This window comes from Bufo bufo, chromosome 1 (genome assembly GCF_905171765.1).
Source record: "Bufo bufo chromosome 1, aBufBuf1.1, whole genome shotgun sequence".
In the NCBI taxonomy this organism is placed as follows: domain Eukaryota; kingdom Metazoa; phylum Chordata; class Amphibia; order Anura; family Bufonidae; genus Bufo; species Bufo bufo.
Genome location: NC_053389.1, coordinates 641,974,358 through 641,994,195, shown reverse-complemented (window position 1 = coordinate 641,994,195; position 19,838 = coordinate 641,974,358). Strand labels below are relative to the sequence as shown.

At 44.5% G+C, this 19,838-nt stretch overlaps 1 protein-coding gene across 2 annotated transcripts in view; it reads left to right on the top strand.

The window, feature by feature from the left end:
- The window catches only part of MINDY2 (MINDY lysine 48 deubiquitinase 2), a 105,014-nt gene that overhangs the window by 45,876 nt on the left and 39,300 nt on the right, over nucleotides 1-19,838 (top strand). For both annotated transcript variants that reach the window (XM_040413881.1, XM_040413882.1), the window contains exon 3: nucleotides 10,416-10,480. In XM_040413881.1, coding sequence (XP_040269815.1) covers nucleotides 10,416-10,480 — 65 coding nt within the window. The remainder of the gene's footprint in view (nucleotides 1-10,415; nucleotides 10,481-19,838) is intronic.

Genomic DNA, 19,838 nt, shown 5'->3' with positions numbered 1-19,838 from the left:
TTTACACAGACGCCGCCTGTCCACGCGGGCACAGGGAGGCCACAAGCTGAGAGAGCCTTTTCACTGCCCCAGTGAAACAGCGCTTTCTCAGCTCGGGTAGACTGCCACCAGTTTCTCGTTTGATATAAGCCCGGGTCCCGCTAACGGGATTATATAGGGTGAGAAACCAACCCCGCAGTAACGTCTAACTATGCTGAAACCCGGTCATGGGAATTCGTGGATCGAGATAACACAACAGCACAAGATTAAATTATGTATTTAATTGCCTTAAGGGTGCACTAGATATAACACTGTACACACAGAGAATATATACAGTGGTCTGAGGTTGCAAATACAGATGATGTGGTACAACCAGGGTTAAACAGAAAAGGGTCAGTTACCAGTGGTCCTTTGGGTGGTGATGAATAATGTGTTGCGGTAAGGCTTGGCTGTAGTCACATGGGGGCAGTGATGTCAGCAGTTTGTCCATGGTCCCTCCAAACACGTTACACGACATGGGCCCCCTCCCGAGAAAGACCACGCCCACTGGCTTGCATGGGCTTTTTGATCTGTAGTCGGCCACTCCCCTCCCTGCCTTTGGGAGGGGTCCACCCCTCCCTCCTTGTCCTGACAAGCCAAACGACCCTTAAAACCCATTAGGGCCCATAGCTCCAGACCAGAAGGTCACAGGGAGTTGGTTCTGGGACCAACAGATCCGCCTGGGTTCCGGCTACAGGTAGATCCCAAACATGGTACCATTACTAGGTTTCTGTGGGGAGATCTGAGTATCTCCCCTTCCTGCCACCCTACTACCAACCTACGACCAGGGGCGTGTCTGTCTTTGGCCCCGGGGGTCGCAGATATTAACTGACTTATGCCTGTGATGGACGGGCGATTTATAATTCCTTGATGTCTGAGGGATCTAATTGAACTGGTTACTAGCTGAGACCCCCTGCAGGTGTGAAATGTAAACAAGTGTGGCCTGCTAGAAGCCAGGACCCCTGCAGAGTTTTGGTCCCTCTGCTATCTGGTTGCTCTTTGAAGAAGGGCCCCCCGTGGAGTTTGATTTCCTCTGCCTACTCCTAGAGCAAATGGCAGGGATGAAACCATAACTCCATATTCCTCACAGTATTGATTTTAGGTTCCACTTAAGACCATTTAGCTTTCAGGCGTTACTATGCTCGGGTTGAGGTATATCTCATAAGCTAGTGATTAGTTGAATATTATATCTGTATTTGCTTAAAGGTCAATTCATAACCCACCCAAGTAGACAGGCTGCTGTTGTTTTTAATTTTGGCAGAACTATGTCATTTGAAAATTAAATACAAAATGTTGTACTTCTGTAGTGGTGGACACAAACTATTAATCCTCCTAGATAAGTAAGTGCAGGGATCCTGAAAATGTCCTTTAATTGTGTAAACCTCGCCTGGTCTCCTACAGAGTATAATAGGGTACTGCCATCTTTTCCTGAGGCTTTATGCTCTCGCTGCGCTCCATTGTATAACCCAAACTTTTGGGTTGTGGGTGCTGAAAATACTTCCCATAGTGCCATGTGCTGTAAGATCAAGCAAAAATTGTAGGATGCCTACTACACCTTTCTCTGAGCTGAAAGCTCCACCCACTACACCCCCCATCATCTCCTTTCTGCTTCCTCCTAATGTTTCCTCCCATACACTTAGTAGTGGTGACAAGCAATGGGCTCCCCTACCATGCTTGTGGATTGAGAGCATCGACCAGCCCATTCCAAGATAACATGGGCTGACATCACAACCATTCGGGAAGGGATTACGACAGAGGGGCTGATGGGAGGTCTGGTCGTGATGTTTAAGGAAATCCAGTCTCCATTGAGGGTTCGGTCACGTGACCATGCCCCCGATCTCTGGAGTGGGACCAACACAGATGCCTTCAGCTGCCAAACAGGTCAGCCAGTTTCATAGCTACGAATCTGCCCCTTAAATGGCTGCAGGATCCACTCCTGGATTGTGTCTGGTCAACTGAACCCGTCGAGGATGGGGGGTTCCGTCGACAGTCTGTTTGGAGCTCCTGACTCTCCCCTGAAGACAATGATCAGGCAAAATATATATATTTTCACCTATCCTTTTGTTCTGGGGGCACCTTTCTCCCCATTGAATACACATACAGGTTGTGCTAAACCGAATGTGTATGGGGGAGTTGGGAAAGAGCCTTCGTCTAGACTAGAGCTATTAAATGTGTATGTGTGGGCTCTGACCATGACTTTCCTTTATGACACATGCTGCTACACCATTGACTTTTATAATGTGTTTTTTTTTTTTTGCAACAACATGTACGAGATTGTTTTAGCAGAGGAAAATCATGGTACGGAGATCGTTTTAGTAGCATCTGCAAGAATTACAAACTCCATTCAGATGTATGGAAGTTTCTGTAACTGCCTCTTTTTAGGGTGTAAAATGAAATACGAACTCAGAGTGTCTCTCTCCAAGGGTCGTAAAAAAAAACACTCCAGTCGGCGCCCCTCCCTGATCATATACGTGACACTGGAAATAGGGTATCATTGGTATATACCAATAATACCCCAATAATAAATACCAATAATACCCCATTTCCAGTGTCGCGTATATGATCAGGGAATGGCGCTGACTGGAGTGGTTTTTACGACCCTCGGAGAGAGACACTCTGAGTTCGTATCTCATTTCTTACTTCTGTTTGAGTGAAAGCTGTGTTACACTCCAACCACTTGTGCAGCCTTCCCTTTTCTGTAGTATTCTTCATCACGTATATTCCTAGACTTTCCATCCACCCTCTTGGCGCCCACACTCTGGGTACTTTCTTCTTTTTCTGGGTGTTTCACCCATTATTTACATCTTGTACCCTAAACCTCTTCTTTATTTTTTATTTTTTTTGTTTTCTTTCTTTTAAATCTTTTTAGGGTGACCGTAGACCTATTTTAGCAGGCTATCTGTCCTGCTTCTGTGTAGAAGGATTTTCTGCAGGGCATGATAGGGGGAGAGATAAGCAGCTGCTGAGACACATCTAATGCAGCATCTTTTGGTAAAGCACAAGTCTGTAATGGCCTCATGCACACGACCGTTGTTTTATTCCGTGTCCGTTGTTCCGTTTTTCGTGATTTTCTGCGCGGACCCATTGACTTTCAATGGGTCCGTTGAAAACTCGGCTAGGCACCGTTTGTCATCCGCGTCCGTGATTCGTGGTTCCAGTCCGTCCAAAAATATAACCTGTCCTATTTTTTGTCACGGAAATGGTTTGCGGACCCATTCAAGTCAATGGGACCGTGCAGAAACGCGGAGGCACACAAGATTGTCGTCCGCGTCCGTTTTTTTCCTATCATTTGCATGGCAAACTTGACTTAGACTTTTTTTTTACTTCCTTCATGTCTAGTGATCCTCCAAAAATAAAGGAAGACACACGGAAACGGATCACGGAACAACGGAACCCCATTTTGCGGAACGGAACACAACAACGGTCGTGGTGCATGAGGCCTAAATATACAATTCATCTCGTCAGATCCTTCTTTCTCCCAATTCCAGCCTTCAGCTGAGGATCTGTTAGGTCCCCAGGGCATTACATTGGCAGGAGATTGAAATCCGCTGGAGTCTTACCAGCTTTAGTGAGGGACCCACTTTCAACATCTATTTCACTTTGTCTTTTCCTTTAGTATGTCTGGCTGAATAGCCACTTGTGTGTTTCAGAACACCCTATGCAACCTTGTGCTTAAAGTCATAATTTCTGCTGTCTGCTCCAAATGAGAGGTTATATACGTGTTTTCTTGTTATTTATAGTTTGAATGGAAGCCGTGGGTTTGATAATTGCCACCTCCTGCACGTCGTGCTACCGCAGCGTACTTTTGGTTATCTGTCGGTAAAGCACGCAGCAGAGCTTTAAGTAGCTCACAAAATGCTCATGTGCTGGAGGTACCGTTAAGACCCAGTGTGACAAAAACAGACAAAAATAAAATGAAGTGTGTAAAAATATCAGTACTGATGTCCCGAGCAGACTGGATTATTTTACCCTTTTTTAACATGGAGAAGTCCACTCAACCATGGCCACCTCTGCGTTAGGCCTCTTTCACACTACCGTTTTTTTTTTTCCGTTTTGCGGGCCGATTTTTGCGTTCCGTATACGGAACCATTCATTTCAATGGTTCCGTAAAAAACACTGAATGTACTCCGTATGCATTCTGTTTCCGTATTTCCGTTTTTCGGTTCCGTTAAAAGATAGAACATGTCCTATTATTGCCCGCAAATCACATTCCGTGGCTCCATTCAAGTCAATGGGTCCGCAAAAAAAAACAGAACACATACGGAAATGCATCCGTATGTCTTCCGTATCCGTTCCGTTTTTGCGGAACCATCTATTAAAAATTATGCCTAGCCCAATTTTTTCTATGTAATTACTGTATATGCCATACAGAAAAACGGAAACACAACGGAAACAAAAAAATTTGTGAAAAACTGACCGCAAAACACTGAAATAGCCATATGGTAGTGTGAAAGAGGCTTTCTAATCAGAGGGATTTATCTTGGTGATAAAATAATCTACTTAAAATTCTTGATTACTAAAATAAAGTGGCGCCCGCTCGCACGTGCTGCAGGCGCCATAGCCGCGGGCTTTCTGCTATTTAAAATAGCAGAGACCCGCGGCACATGTAGGCGGTCAGCCATAAGGCTGATCGCATACATTTTACTCTTCAGATGCCATGGACAAATGTGACCTTGGCATCTGATCAGTCCGGAAGCGGAAGTCGCGCACTCCTGCTCTAGTAACAGCGTTCCCCGACTGAGATCGGGGAACCTGTTATATCTATGAAATAGCCCGAAGCCTCAAGCAGGCTTCGGAGCTTATTTCAAGACTATACCAATACAGGCCACTAGGTGTATTGTATCGTTATAGATACTATAGTGCAAATGAAGTCTTCAATGATGGCTATTTAGCCATCAATGAACACAATAGGCAATCGAATGATTGACAGTTATTGTAATTTGACTTAAAAAAGTAAAAAAATAAAAGTTTTTACAAATATAAATATATATATATATATATATATATATATATATATAATATATATATATATATATATATATATATATATATATATATATATATATATAATAAATATATATATATATATATATATATATATATATATATATATATATATATAAAAAAAAAATAAAAGTTCAAATCACCCCCTTCCCTTAAAATAAAAATACTTAACCAATAAAAAAAAATTAAAAATATCATGGGCATTGCCGCGTGCAAAAATGCCCATATAATTAAAATATAACAATATTAATAACATACAGCAAATGGCGTAACGGGAAAAAAAATAAAAACAGGCAATTTGCCTTTTTTTTGTCACTTAAACTACCCATTAATGTTTTTATAAAAAGTGATCAAAAAGTTGCACACACTTCAAATTGGTATGACTGAAAAGAACAGATTGTCCGGCCAAAAATTAGCCCTCACACAGCCCCGTACATATAACAATTTTTTTTTTATAGGGGTCAGAATGTTTTTTTTTTTTTTGTTTTTTTCCCTCAAAGGTTTTAATTTTTTTTTTTTTCTGTATTAAAATGCAAGAAAAATTATACAAGTGTGGTATCGATGTAACCATACTGACCTGGAGAATGAAGATAACAGGTCAATTTTCCGCATAGTATACAGTGTAAAAAAAAACAAAAAAAACAGAATTGCGTTTTTTCCCAATTCTACTCCATTTGGAATTTTTTTTCTGCTTCCTACTACATGGTATGCAACCGTAAATGGTGCCATTAGAAAGTAGAACTTGTCCTGCAAAAAATAAGCTCTCATAAGGCTAGTGAATGGAAAAATAAAAAAGTTAGGACTATGGGAAGTCGGGTAGTGAAAAACGAAAACGCAAAAATGGAAAATCTCAGGGTCCTTAAGGGGTTAAAATCCAAAAGTTGACATGTTTCAGGTGACATATCACCCTTATAGTCATACCATAAAATGGACAATTACCTCAATTCCTTTATATTAGTCCCAGATAGGGTTGGGCGATATACCGGTATCACAATATACCGCTGTATTAAAAAAATGGCGATATCGCTGTTTCCTAATTACCGCGGTATTTCTTGACGTCATAGAAGCGGTCATGTGCGCTGACCGCTTCTAAATCTGCGTCCGCGGCCGCCCGCCCCAGCATGAACCGATACTGGACATTTGCAGAGTACTTGTACTCGTGCAAATGTCCCCGATACCACTGCCAATACCTGCTGGCCGCTTGCGGCGGTGCTCTTAGCAGTTCGGCGTGGGGGAAGGAATTCTGTGACTCGCATTCCCGGCACCCGACCTCTGAGAGGACGCTGTGATCCGCGCAATTAACCCCTCAGGTGTGGCACCTGAGGGGTTAATTGCGCGGATCACAGCGTCCTGTCAGAGGTCGGGTACCGTTAATGTTCTTCAGTCTCTGCATGTTAGTGGGCAGTGAGCAGCATGTTAGTGAGCAGCATTATACTCAAGTGCACCGTGGCCGCCGGGCGCTCCTTCTTCTCATAGGTCTGTGCGGCGCATTGCTAATGCTATAAGCATTAGCAATGCGCCGCACAGACAGAAGAAGGAGCGACCGGCGGCCACAGCGCACGTGAGTATAATGCTGCTCACTAACATACCATAGCAGCCAGGACTTCAGTAGCATCCTGGCTGCCATAGTAACCGATCGTAGCCCCAGAATTACACTGCTGGGACTCCGATCGGAACTGCCCACTGCCACCAATGATTGGAGGGGAGAGGAGGGGGACCCTGTGGCCACTGCCACCAATGATTAATACTGGGGAGGGAGGGGGGGGCACTTCCCACTGTCACCAATGATGGGGGGGGGGGAAGGGGGACCCTGTGGCCACTGCCACCAATGAATAATACTAGGGGGGGGGGTTGAGTTACCAGAGGGGGCTGATAAGAGGCTGGGGGGCACATGAGAGGCTGGGGGGCTGATCAGAGGCTGGGGGCTGAATTAACCCTGTAATGTTTTTGTTGTTACTAGAAGTCAATTGACTAGTTACAGATACCTGAAATGGTGAAAAATGACATATAAAAGTATAACAATTAACGTCTCCTTGTGGCTGCCTGGCTGCCCCCATACAGTGTAACGTCTCCTTGTGGCCGCCCCATACAGTATAACGTCTCCTTGTGGCCGCCCCATACAGTATAACGTCTCCTTGTGGCCGCCCCATACAGTATAACGTCTCCTTGTGGCCGCCCCATACAGTATAACGTCTCCTTGTGGCCGCCCCATACAGTATAACGTCTCCTTGTGGCCGCCCCATACAGTATAACGTCTCCTTGTGGCCGCCCCATACAGTATAACGTCTCCTTGTGGCCGCCCCATACAGTATAACGTCTCCTTGTGGCCGCCCCATACAGTATAACGTCTCTCTCTTTGTGGCCCCAAGTGTTTTTTTCTTCTAAATGGGCATTTATCGCGATATATATATTATCGCGATAAATTTCTTAATATTGTTATCGTGGGAATATTTTTGATATCGTCCAACCCTAGTCCCAGATATTGACGTATTAACAGTTTCATTCATTGAGGCTCTATGACTCCTGAAACATGTCAGCTTTTGGGCTGGGATTTTTCCATGATAGTCCAGGAGTGCTGGACTATTCCCGTCTCTGTAACATCATCTAAGGGCTCATTCACACGACCGTTGGTGTCCCGTTCCTGTATTGCGGATCCGCAATACACGGGCACCGTTCCATTGTCATTCCGCATCATGGATGCAGACCTATTCATTTCAATGGGACCGCAAATCCGGAGATGTGGAACGGAAGCACAGAACGGAACACTACTGAAGCACTACAGAGTGATTTCTGGAGTTCCGTTCCGTGTCTCCACACCGCAAAATGATAGAACATGCTCTATCTTTTTGTGGAACGGAGAGATCGCAGACCCATTCAAGGGAATGGGTTTGCAATCCCCATGCGCCTGCCCCACGGAAGTCGCCCGTGCATTGCGGACCGCAATTTACAGTTCACAGCACGGGACACTAACGGTCGTGTGAATGAGCCCTAAGGCTGTATTCATACCACAGTGGATGAGCTTATGCATTGTATCTGCTAGGAGTATCTCCCAGCGCTTTCAGTAGACCTGAAGGATAACAGCGAGCAGGTAAACAGTGAAGAGAAGGCAGGGGTGCGAGCAGTCCGGAGGATAGGCCATCAATATAAAAATATGGACAACCCCTTTAATAAATTTAGCTCATTTTACTCCAGTGGAGTATAGTTTAAAGCGACTGTACTTTAAAATAAATAAATAGACATTTAACTGGGGAACAAACATAACATTTATCCTGTGCCCCCATTTTCATTATTTTAACAGCAGATTCATAAATTTCCAAGTTGCTCTTCTGCCATCCAAGATGGCCGCACCTCTACTCTAATTACCTGATGCATATTGTGTGTTTCATAGCCCAAGACACTCCCTGCTGCCATCAGATTGGCAAGCACTGCTCGCATGAACAGTGCTGGCCAATCCAAGAGCGGGGCTGGACATACAGGATGTGTCAGTGTATATCAGGTATTCTGAGAAGCGCTGCGGCCATCTTGGATGGCAGAAGTGCAGCCAGAGAATTGATGGATCTGCAACTAAAAAGAGGGAAAGGAGATCACCATCAAGTGTTCTGTTTGTTCGTTCCCCAGTTAATGTGATTTATTTTATTTTTTTCTTGAACCTTAGGGTCACTTTAAAAGGGCTCATGCACACGCTTGTTGCCCGGCTGTGGCCGTATTTCGGCCCGCATACAGCGGGTTCGCAATACGCGGGCACCGGCTGTGTGCATCACGGATGCGGACCCATTCACTTGAATGGGTCCACAATCCAGGAGGTGCGGTGCGGAACGGAGGCACGGATCGGAGGCTCTGCGGAGTGCTTCCGTAGGTTTTCTGTCCATGCCTTCGCACTGCAAAAAAAGCAGCAAAAAATTGCGAACTGCAATTTGCGGTCCGCAGGATGGGCCCGGCCAGCACATTGTCGTGTGCATGAGCCCTAAGGCTGTGCATGAACCCCCAATGTTAATAAATCTCCCCCTTTGTACGTGTTTCTCACTAAGGAGACACATTATGTGGTTCCAGAAATATTTACTTGGGCATAAATGGAAAAAGTAAAAGTGAAACACCTGTAACAACCTTTTAGTACAGGCATGCCCAACCTGCGGCCCTCCAGCTGTTGCAAAACTACAACTCCCATCGTTCCAGGACAGCCTACAGCTATCAGCCTACAGAAGGGCATGGTGCGAGTTGTAGTTTTACAACAGGTGGAGGGCCGCAGGTTGCTTTAGTACATTTCTAATCCTAATCTAAGCATTGGCATGGATGGAATACACCACGGCCACGGAGCCTACCACAGTTGAATTTGGCGGGGTTCACAGGCGCTTTTCTGCCATAGAATAGAGATTGAAAACCTGAACGACGCTCCCCTACCACATAATTGCATTGATATACAGTTGCAAGAAAAAGTATGTGAACCCTTTGGAATTATATGGATTTCTGCACAAATTGGTCATAAAATGTGATCTGATCTACAATAGACAATCACAGTCGGCTTAAACTAATAACACACAAAGAATTAAATGTTACCATGTTTTTATTGAACACACCATGTAAACATTCACAGTGCAGGTGGAAAAAGTATGTGAACCCTTGGATTTAATAACTGGTTGAACCTCCTTTGGCAGCAATAACTTCAACCAAACGTTTCCTGTAGTTGCAGATCAGACATGCACAACGGTCAGGAGTAATTCTTGACCATTCCTCTTTACAGAACTGTTTCAGTTCAGCAATATTCTTGGGATGTCTGGTGTGAATCGCTTTCTTGAGGTCATGCCACAGCATCTCAATCGGGTTGAGGTCAGGACTCTGACTGGGCCACTCCAAAAGGCGTATTTTCTTCTGCTTAAGCCATTCTGTTGTTGATTTACTTCATTGCTTTGGGTCGTTGTCCTGTTGCAACACCCATCTTCTGTTGAGCTTCAGCTGGTGGACAGATGGCCTTAAGTTCTCCTGCAAAATGTCTTGATAAACTTGGGAATTCATTTTTCTTTCGATGATAGCAATCTGCCCAGGCCCTGACGCAGCAAAGCAGCCCCAAACCATGATGCCCCCACCACCATACTTGCAACTGTATCTGCCCCTTTAGCTACCTGCTTGTGCAGCTAGTGTCTAGCGTTTTCCGTTCCGATTAACCCTTTTTAGCTGTGGTTCTCCCGTTACTCCTAGTAGAAAAACACAAGCTTGTTGTGTGAACACGCACATTTTAATGAAGAGTTGATCAAAGAAATGTCAAGTAATATTTTTTTTCTTGACTTTGATGTCAAATTCATTGTTGTTCCTGTTGGCTTGTTTTCTTTTTTGCTGGCTTTGAGTAAGTAACACTTGTCTGTGCTTTGTGACTTTAATCTCCTTTTTCTTTTTTCTAGGAGACTACATTTTAGAAGCAAAACCAAAAGAGATTTCTGAGGTTCAGCGGCTGAATTACGAGCAGGTAATGGCTTCCATTTTATCTTTTGTGTAATGGTGTGCTTTCGCTCGACCAGATCGATGATGATTAGCCGTAATTGTTATTTATAATGGTTACTTCAGTTCTCTTCTGTGTGAAGTCACTAATCTGTTCGGGTTCACAGGCAAGGCCTCAGCACTTTTTTTAAGTGACCGGATTGCAATATTTTATTTAATTACAGATAAAATTCATGTTTATGTGTACTGGCACTGCATATGAAGATGAAAAACTCCTTTTACCCTGAGTTTTACATACGTGACTATTGTTATTGTAGTGGTGACCTCAGCTCAGTATCGCAGATGTCAGCTGTAAGGGTAAGGCCACGCGGTCCGGTTTTCTGATGTGGTTTTGGAAGCCAAAACCAGGAGTTGATCATAAGGGCTCATGCACACGACCGCAAAATACATACGGTCGTGTGCATGAGCCCTAAGGCTGTGGTGTGCGTGAAGTATCTCACCAAATGTATGATCCTAGTGTTTCCAACAGAAGTGCTCCTCATACATAAGGTGAATGTACCATGCAAACATGAGGACAGAACATAAATTATTTTTTAGACTAGGTTTACATTAAAAGGGTTTTCTGAGATTTGTATACAGATTTTTAGGCTTCCGTTCACACGTCCGCAATTTCGTTCCGCATTTTGCGGAACGGAATTGCGGACCCATTCATTCCTATGGGGCAGCACGCCCCGGACACGGAATTGCGGATCCGCACTTCTGGGTCTGCACTTCCGTTCCGCAAAAAAAATAGAACATGTCCTATTCTTGTCCGCAATTGCGGACAAGAACAGGCATATTCTATTAGTGGCGGCAATGTGCGGTCCGCAAAATGCGGAACGCACATTGCCGATTTCCGTGTTTTGTGGATCCGCGGCTCCGTGGATCCGCGAAACACGTTGTGGACTATGAATGGAGCCTCATACAGATATTTTATTTTATTTTTTTATAAATTTTCAGGACGGGTCATCAGCAGTGATGGTCGTAAGGTAGACTCACCCGTCCAGCAATGCACAGGTAAGCCCTTACCTGTGACGGGAGCCGGTCTGAAATCAAATGCAGTCACCGGGAGCAGGCAGTTCCGAGAACAGCCCGATGAAGGCCCCCGGCTGCTGTTCTTGGAACTGCCTGCTCCTCCCAGTGACTGCATTTGATTTCAGACCAGCACAGGCACAGGTAAGGGCTTACCTGTGCATCGCAGGACGGGTGAGTCTACCTTACTAAAGATGGCAGCCTGCATGTGTTCGCTGGTGAACACTGCGAAGTGACCATCACTGGTCATCAGTATCTGATCGGGAAGGGGGGCGACACTTAGGATCCCTGCTGATCAACTGTTTTGAGAAGGCATTGGGGCTCCTGTGTGCACTGCTGCCTTCTCAAAGCTCACCAAGCACAGCGCCGTAGATTGTATTGCGGCTTTGCTTGTTATCGCAGTAGGCCACACAACACATGATCGTGTTGTCACCTGGACTAGGAAAAGCGGAGAGAGGGCTGTGGTGCTCATGGTAGCGCTGGTGCCTTCCCAAACGGCTGATTGGCAGGGTTCCGGGTGTCAGACCCCCACTAATCAGATACTGATGACCTATCCAAAGCCCGACCTATCCAAAGCCCGTTAATTTGATCTTCAATACATTTCATGTTAGGTCATGTTTAGTATAAAATATTGCAAATTCTTTATGCTAGGGCTGGGTGATTTAAAAAATAAATAAAAATCTTGATTAGATCTAGATTTTTCTAGAATATTTTTATTTTGTTTTTGTTTTTTTTTCTTTCTAGCAATAACTTTATTATTTCTCTGTCAAATTGTAGTCATTAGTGACACTATTTTGATTAAAATAGCTATTTCTCTATTGTTTTTTGCACTTTTGAACTTGCAATGTTCACTGTCCAGCATGACTAGCACGTTACTTTTATTGTATGGGCCAGTACGGTGATGTTGACACCAAATATGTATAAATTTTTTATTTTTTTACCACTTTTGCTAAATAAAAGCATTTTTATGGGAAAAAAAAGCTTTATTTTTGTTGATAAAAATAAAAACGTAATTAACCTTTAAAAGTGTTAGCTGGAAATGAGGTAATCGGTATCAGATCGGTGCAGGTCCGACACCTGGGACCCCCACCAATAAGCTGTGGCCTCTTTAGGACATGTGACATCACTGTACATCAGTCACATGGCCTAGTTGCAGCTCAGCCCCATTAAAGTCAATAGGGCTGAGCTGCAATACCAAGCATTATTTGCTGGGCACTAAAAGAGCTGGGCACTAAAAGAGCAAATTAATTGAATTAATTTGCCTCATTGCTCATCTGTACTTATTAGGAGATTTTATCTGCTTAAGGCTGGGTTAACACGAGCGTGTCCGGATTAGTTCTGACTGTTTTGACTGCGATTGCGTTCCGATGTTCAGTTTTTATCGTGCGTGTGCAATGTGTTTTGCACGCGCGTGATAAAAAACCGACTGTGGTACCCATGAACTATGGGCTAAAGGACCTTTGGTGACGTAAGATCACATGGTCCATCACCGCGGTGATGGACCATGTGATTGGAGCATGTGATCTTACGTCACCAAAGGTCCTTTAGCCCATAGTTCATCTTTTGAGAAGTAAAGAAGAGACTGGGACTTACGCGAACAAACGGAGAAGGTGAGTTAATTTTTTTTATTTTTTTTAACCCTCAACTGATCACTTACTATGCATTCTGTTTTCAGAATGCTATTATTTTCCCTTATAACCATGTTATAAGGGAAAATAATACAGTGAATAGACTGTCACCTAGCAACCATGCGTGAAAATCGCACAGCATCCGCACTTGCTTGCGGATGCTTGCGATTTTCACGCAACCCCATTCACTTCTATGGGGCCTGCGTTGCGTGAAAAACGCAGAATATAGAGCATGCTGCGATTTTCACGCAACGCACAAGTGACGCGTGAAAATCACCGCTCATCTGAACAGCCCCATAGAAATGAATGGGTCAGGATTCAGTGCGGGTGCAATACGTTCACCTACCGCATTGCACCCGCGCGGAATACTCGCCCGTGTGAACGCAGCCTAAGGGAGCATTCACACGACCGTGTTGGTTTTGCGGCCCGCAAATCACGGATCCGTGGTGGTGCTTCCGTGTGTCATCCGTTTTTCACGGTCCGCAAAAAACTGAAATGGGGTTTCCTAGAATGTTTTCAGTCCAGGGGTCCGCAAAAAATGGATGACATACGGATGCATTTCCGTGTGCTATCCGTTTTTTATGGACCCATTGACTTTCTATGGGACCACGGACCGCAATTTGCGGCCAAGTATAGGACATGTTGTAAAATAAAAGGAACGGACACACGGAACGGACAGCACACGGATGACAATGAAAGGCATTCCGCAATTTTTGCGGACCCATAAAAATGAATGGGTCCGCGCGTTGTCCGCAAAAATTGCGGCACGGACGCGGAAGAAAAACACGGTCGTGTGAATGCTCCCTAAGAAAGACACTGCTTTGCATGTCTCCAGTACCGGGATTTTAAAACTGGTCATCAGTATCTGATTGTTGGGGTCCGACACCAGGGAACCCATCCAATTGGCTTTTTGAGAAGGCACTGGTGCTCCTGTGGTCCTCTATTGGTCATGTGGCCTAGGTGCAGCTCAGCCCTATTGAAGTGAATAGGGCTGAGTGCGATACCAAGCACAGACGCTGTACAATGTAGGGCACTCTGCTTGGAGAGCTGAGAGAAGGCCGCAACGCTCACAGGAGCTCCAATGCCTTTTGAAACAGCTGATAAGTAGGGTCCTGGGTGTTAGACCCCCACCGATCAGATACTGATGACCTATCCATTGGATAGGTTGTTAGTATTAAAATCTTGGAAAACCCTTTTAAGTAATTTTTGGGGTCATGCTACATTTAGGACCATAGAGCTGGCAGAATTTTATGATTAGAGTATTTTAAAGGGGTTGTACAAGATATAGAAAACATTGTTGCTTTCTTCTGCAGGCAGCATTACGCCTGTCCATAGGTTGGAATTGAAGCTCCACTCCATTAAAGTGTATGGGGCTTAGCTGTAATACCACACACAACATATGGACAGGTGTTGTTTTTTTTTTTTTTTTAAAGCTCTGTACAACAATGACTTATTGAAAATGTCCTCCAAGGCAGCAATTGTTATAAATTAAGAAGGCAGTGTATACCGTTTAAACCCTTATGTTGACCCTTCCTGCCAGGCATGTGTTTGTTTGGCCAATCACTGGCCTCAGGGTTCTTGCACCATATACCTCTAAGGCCAGTGATTGGCTACAGCAGTGTCCAGGGTATGCAGGCACATTGTAGGGAGGAGCGTAGTGGCGGTGCTAGAAGCGGAATGCTATAGGTCGGAATGCTCTTTGGACAGCCCCTTAAATGAGGTCTCTTTGTCTTTCTTTACTATGCTGGAAACAATGTAGACAACTGCAAACTGGTTAGCATAGCTGCCTTGTGCCTTCAGATCTGGATGTAATAACCAAAAAACAGAGGGGGTGGGATGTAAATGTATTAAAATGTAACTTTTTATATTCTAATATTAATATTGCTGGTGCAATTATTCAATATTAATGTTCTTATTGCATAGTTGCACCAGAAATGTTAATATTAGTACATTAAAGGTTACGCTTTAATTTACACCCCGGCCCCTCTATTTCTTGGTTATTATATTGATTTTGGTGTAGGGCTTACCTCACTTTATGCACGTTGAAGGGGAGATTCCTTCATTGACACTAGCTTTGGATTTGGCTGTTTGAGAAGACACCGGCAATTGCAGTAGTGTTGTGGCCTTCCCCAGCTTTGCTTAGGCCATGTGACGTCACGTTCATTGGTCACATGGCCTGTGCGCATTCAGCCCCCTTGAAGTGAATGGGGTTGAGCACGATACCAAGCATAGCTGCTATACAATGTACAGCACTGTGCTTGGTTTGCTGAGAGGAGGCTGCGGTGCTACTGTGAGTGCCGGTGTCTTCTCAAACTGCTGATCGGCAGGTGTCCGGAGTGTCAGCCCCCCACTGATCAGATACTGATAACCTATCCTGACGATAGTTTATTAGTGTAAAATTCCTGCAAAAAAAACTTTATCTTGCAAGCAAAATGTGTCTATAGTCAGTGTGGACTGTATAAAAAAAAAATCAGTCGCAGTATTTTTAAAAGGGTTAGAATGGCATTTAACCACCTCCGGACCGCTGTACGCACAGACGCGTCCTGGAGGTGGTTGATTCATTCCTCCTGGACGCGCCGGCGCGTCCTCTCGCAAGACGCGAGATTTCCTGTGAACGCGCGCACACAGGCGCGCGCGCTCACAGGAACGGAAGGTAAGAGAGTTGATCTCCAGCCTGCCAGCGGCGATCGTTCGCTGGCAGGCTGGAGATGTGTTTTTTTTAACCCCTAACAGGTATATTAGACGCTGTTTTGATAACAGTGTCTAATATACCTGCTACCTGGTCCTCTGGTGGTCCCCTTTGTTTGGATCGACCACCAGAGGACACAGGTAGCTCAGTAAAGTAGCACCAAGCACCACTACACTACACCCCCCCCCCGTCACTTATTAACCCCTTATTAGCCCCTGATCACCCCATATAGACTCCCTGATCACCCCCCTGTCATTGATTACCCCCCTGTCATTGATTACCCCCCTGTCATTGATCACCCCCCTGTAAAGCTCCATTCAGACGTCCGCATGATTTTTACGGATCCACTGATAGATGGATCGGATCCGCAAAACGCATCCGGACGTCTGAATGAAGCCTTACAGGGGCGTGATCAATGACTGTGGTGATCACCCCATATAGACTCCCTGATCACCCCCCTGTCATTGATTACCCCCCTGTCATTGATCACCCCCCTGTAAAGCTCCATTCAGACGTCCGCATGATTTTTACGGATCCACTGATAGATGGATCGGATCCGCAAAACGCATCCGGACGTCTGAATGAAGCCTTACAGGGGCATGATCAATGACTGTGGTGATCACCCCATATAGACTCCCTGATCACCCCCCTGTAAAGCTCCATTCAGATGTCCGCATGATTTTTACGGATGCACTGATAGATGGATCGGATCCGCAAAACGCATCCGAACGTCTGAATGAAGCCTTACAGGGGCATGATCAATGACTGTGGTTATCACCCCATATAGACTCCCTGATCACCCCCCTGTCATTGATTACCCCCCTGTCATTGATCACCCCCCTGTAAAGCTCCATTCAGATGTCCGCATGATTTTTACAGATGCACTGATAGATGGATCGGATCCGCAAAACGCATACGGACGTCTGAATGAAGCCTTACAGGGGCATGATCAATGACTGTGGTTATCACCCCATATAGACTCCCTGATCACCCCCCTGTCATTGATTACACCCCTGTCATTGATCAACCCCCTGTAAAGCTCCATTCAGATGTCCGCATGATTTTTACGGATGCACTGATAGATGGATCGGATCCGCAAAACGCATCCGGACGTCTGAATGAAGCCCTACAGGGGCGTGATCAATGACTGTGGTGATCACCCCATATAGACTCCCTGATTACCCCCCTGTCATTGATTACCCCCCTGTAAAGCTCCATTCAGACGTCCGCATGATTTTTACGGATCCACTGATAGATGGATCGGATCCGCAAAACGCATCCGGACGTCTGAATGAAGCCTTACAGGGGCATGATCAATGACTGTGGTGATCACCCCATATAGACTCCCTGATCACCCCCCTGTCATTGATTACCCCCCTGTAGAGCTCCATTCAGATGTCCGCATGATTTTTACGGATGCACTGATAGATGGATCGGATCCGCAAAACGCATCCGGACGTCTGAATGAAGCCTTACAGGGGCATGATCAATGACTGTGGTTATCACCCCATATAGACTCCCTGATCACCCCCCTGTCATTGATCACCCCCCTGTCATTGATCACCCCCCTGTCATTGATCACCCCCCTGTCATTGATCACCCCCCCCTGTCATTGATCACCCCCCCTGTCATTGATCACCCCCCCTGTCATTGATCACCCCCCCTGTCATTGATCACCCCCCCTGTAAGGCTCCATTCAGACATTTTTTTGGCCCAAGTTAGCGGAATTATTATTATTTTTTCTTACAAAGTCTCATATTCCACTAACTTGTGTCAAAAAATAAAATCTCACATGAACTCACCATACCCCTCACGGAATCCAAATGCGTAAAATTTTTTAGACATTTATATTCCAGACTTCTTCTCACGCTTTAGGGCCCCTAGAATGCCAGGGCAGTATAAATACCCCACATGTGACCCCATTTCGGAAAGAAGACACCCCCAGGTATTCCGTGAGGGGCATATTGAGTCCATGAAAGATTGAAATTTTTGTCCCAAGTTAGCGGAACGGGAGACTTTGTGAGAAAAAAATTAAAAATATCAATTTCCGCTAACTTGTGCCAAAAAAAATAAATTTCTATGAACTCGCCATGCCCCTCATTGAATACCTTGGGGTGTCTTCTTTCCAAAATGGGGTCACATGTGGGGTATTTATACTGCCCTGGCATTCTAGGGGCCCCAAAGCGTGAGAAGAAGTCTGGTATCCAAATGTCTAAAAATGCCCTCCTAAAAGGAATTTGGGCACCTTTGCGCATCTAGGCTGCAAAAAAGTGTCACACATGTGGTATCGCCGTATTCAGGAGAAGTTGGGGAATGTGTTTTGGGGTGTCATTTTACATATACCCATGCTGGGTGAGAGAAATATCTTGGTCAAATGCCAACTTTGTATAAAAAAATGGGAAAAGTTGTCTTTTGTCAAGATATTTCTCTCACCCAGCAAGGGTATATGTAAAATGACACCCCAAAACACATTCCCCAACTTCTCCTGAATACGGCGATACCACATGTGTGACACTTTTTTGCAGCCTAGGTGGGCAAAGGGGCCCATATTCCAAAGAGCACCTTTAGGATTTCACAGGTCATTTACCTACTTACCACACATTAGGGCCCCTGGAAAATGCCAGGGCAGTATAACTACCCCACAAGTGACCCCATTTTGGAAAGAAGACACCCCAAGGTATTCCGTGAGGGGCATGGCGAGTTCCTAGAATTTTTTATTTTTTGTCACAAGTTAGTGGAAAATGCTGATTTTTTTTTTTTTTTTTTTTTTTCATACAAAGTCTCATATTCCACTAACTTGTGACAAAAAAATAAAAACTTCCATAAACTCACTATGCCCATCAGCGAATACCTTGGGGTCTCTTCTTTCCAAAATGGGGTCACTTGTGGGGTAGTTATACTGCCCTGGCATTCTAGGGGCCCAAATGTGTGGTAAGGAGTTTGAAATCAAATTCTGTAAAAAATGACCTGTGAAATCCGAAAGGTGCTCTTTGGAATATGGGCCCCTTTGCCCACCTAGGCTGCAAAAAAGTGTCACACATCTGGTATCTCCGTACTCAGGAGAAGTTGGGGAATGTGTTTTGGGGTGTCATTTTACATATACCCATGCTGGGTGAGAGAAATATCTTGGCAAAAGACAACTTTTCCCATTTTTTTATACAAAGTTGGCATTTGACCAAGATATTTCTCTCACCCAGCATGGGTATATATAAAATGACACCCCAAAACACATTCCCCACCTTTTCCTGAGTACGGAGATACCAGATGTGTGACACTTTTTTGCAGCCTAGGTGGGCAAAGGGGCCCATATTCCAAAGAGCACCTTTCGGATTTCACAGGTCATTTTTTACAGAATTTAATTTCAAACTCCTTACCACACATTTGGGCCCCTAGAATGCCAGGGCAGTATAACCACCCCACAAGTGACCCCATTTTGGAAAGAAGAGACCCCAAGGTATTTCGTGATGGGCACAGTGAGTTCATGGAAGTTTTTATTTTTTGTCACAAGTTAGTGGAATATGAGACTTTGTAAGAAAAGAAAAAAAAATAAAAAAAATCATCATTTTCCGCTAACTTGTGACAAAAAATAAAAAGTTCTATGAACTCACTATGCCCATCAGCGAATACCTTAGGGTGTGTACTTTCCGAAATGGGGTCATTTGTGGGGTGTTTGTACTGTCTGGCCATTGTAGAACCTCAGGAAACATGACAGGTGCTCAGAAAGTCAGAGCTGCTTCAAAAAGCGGAAATTCACATTTTTGTACCATAGTTTGTAAACGCTATAACTTTTACCCAAACCATTTTTTTTTTTTTACCCAAACATTTTTTTTTTATCAAAGACATGTAGAACAATAAATTTAGAGCAAAATTTATATATGGATGTCGTTTTTTTTGCAAAATTTTACAACTGAAAGTGAAAAATGTCATTTTTTTGCAAAAAAATCGTTAAATTTCGATTAATAACAAAAAAAAGTAAAAATGTCAGCAGCAATGAAATA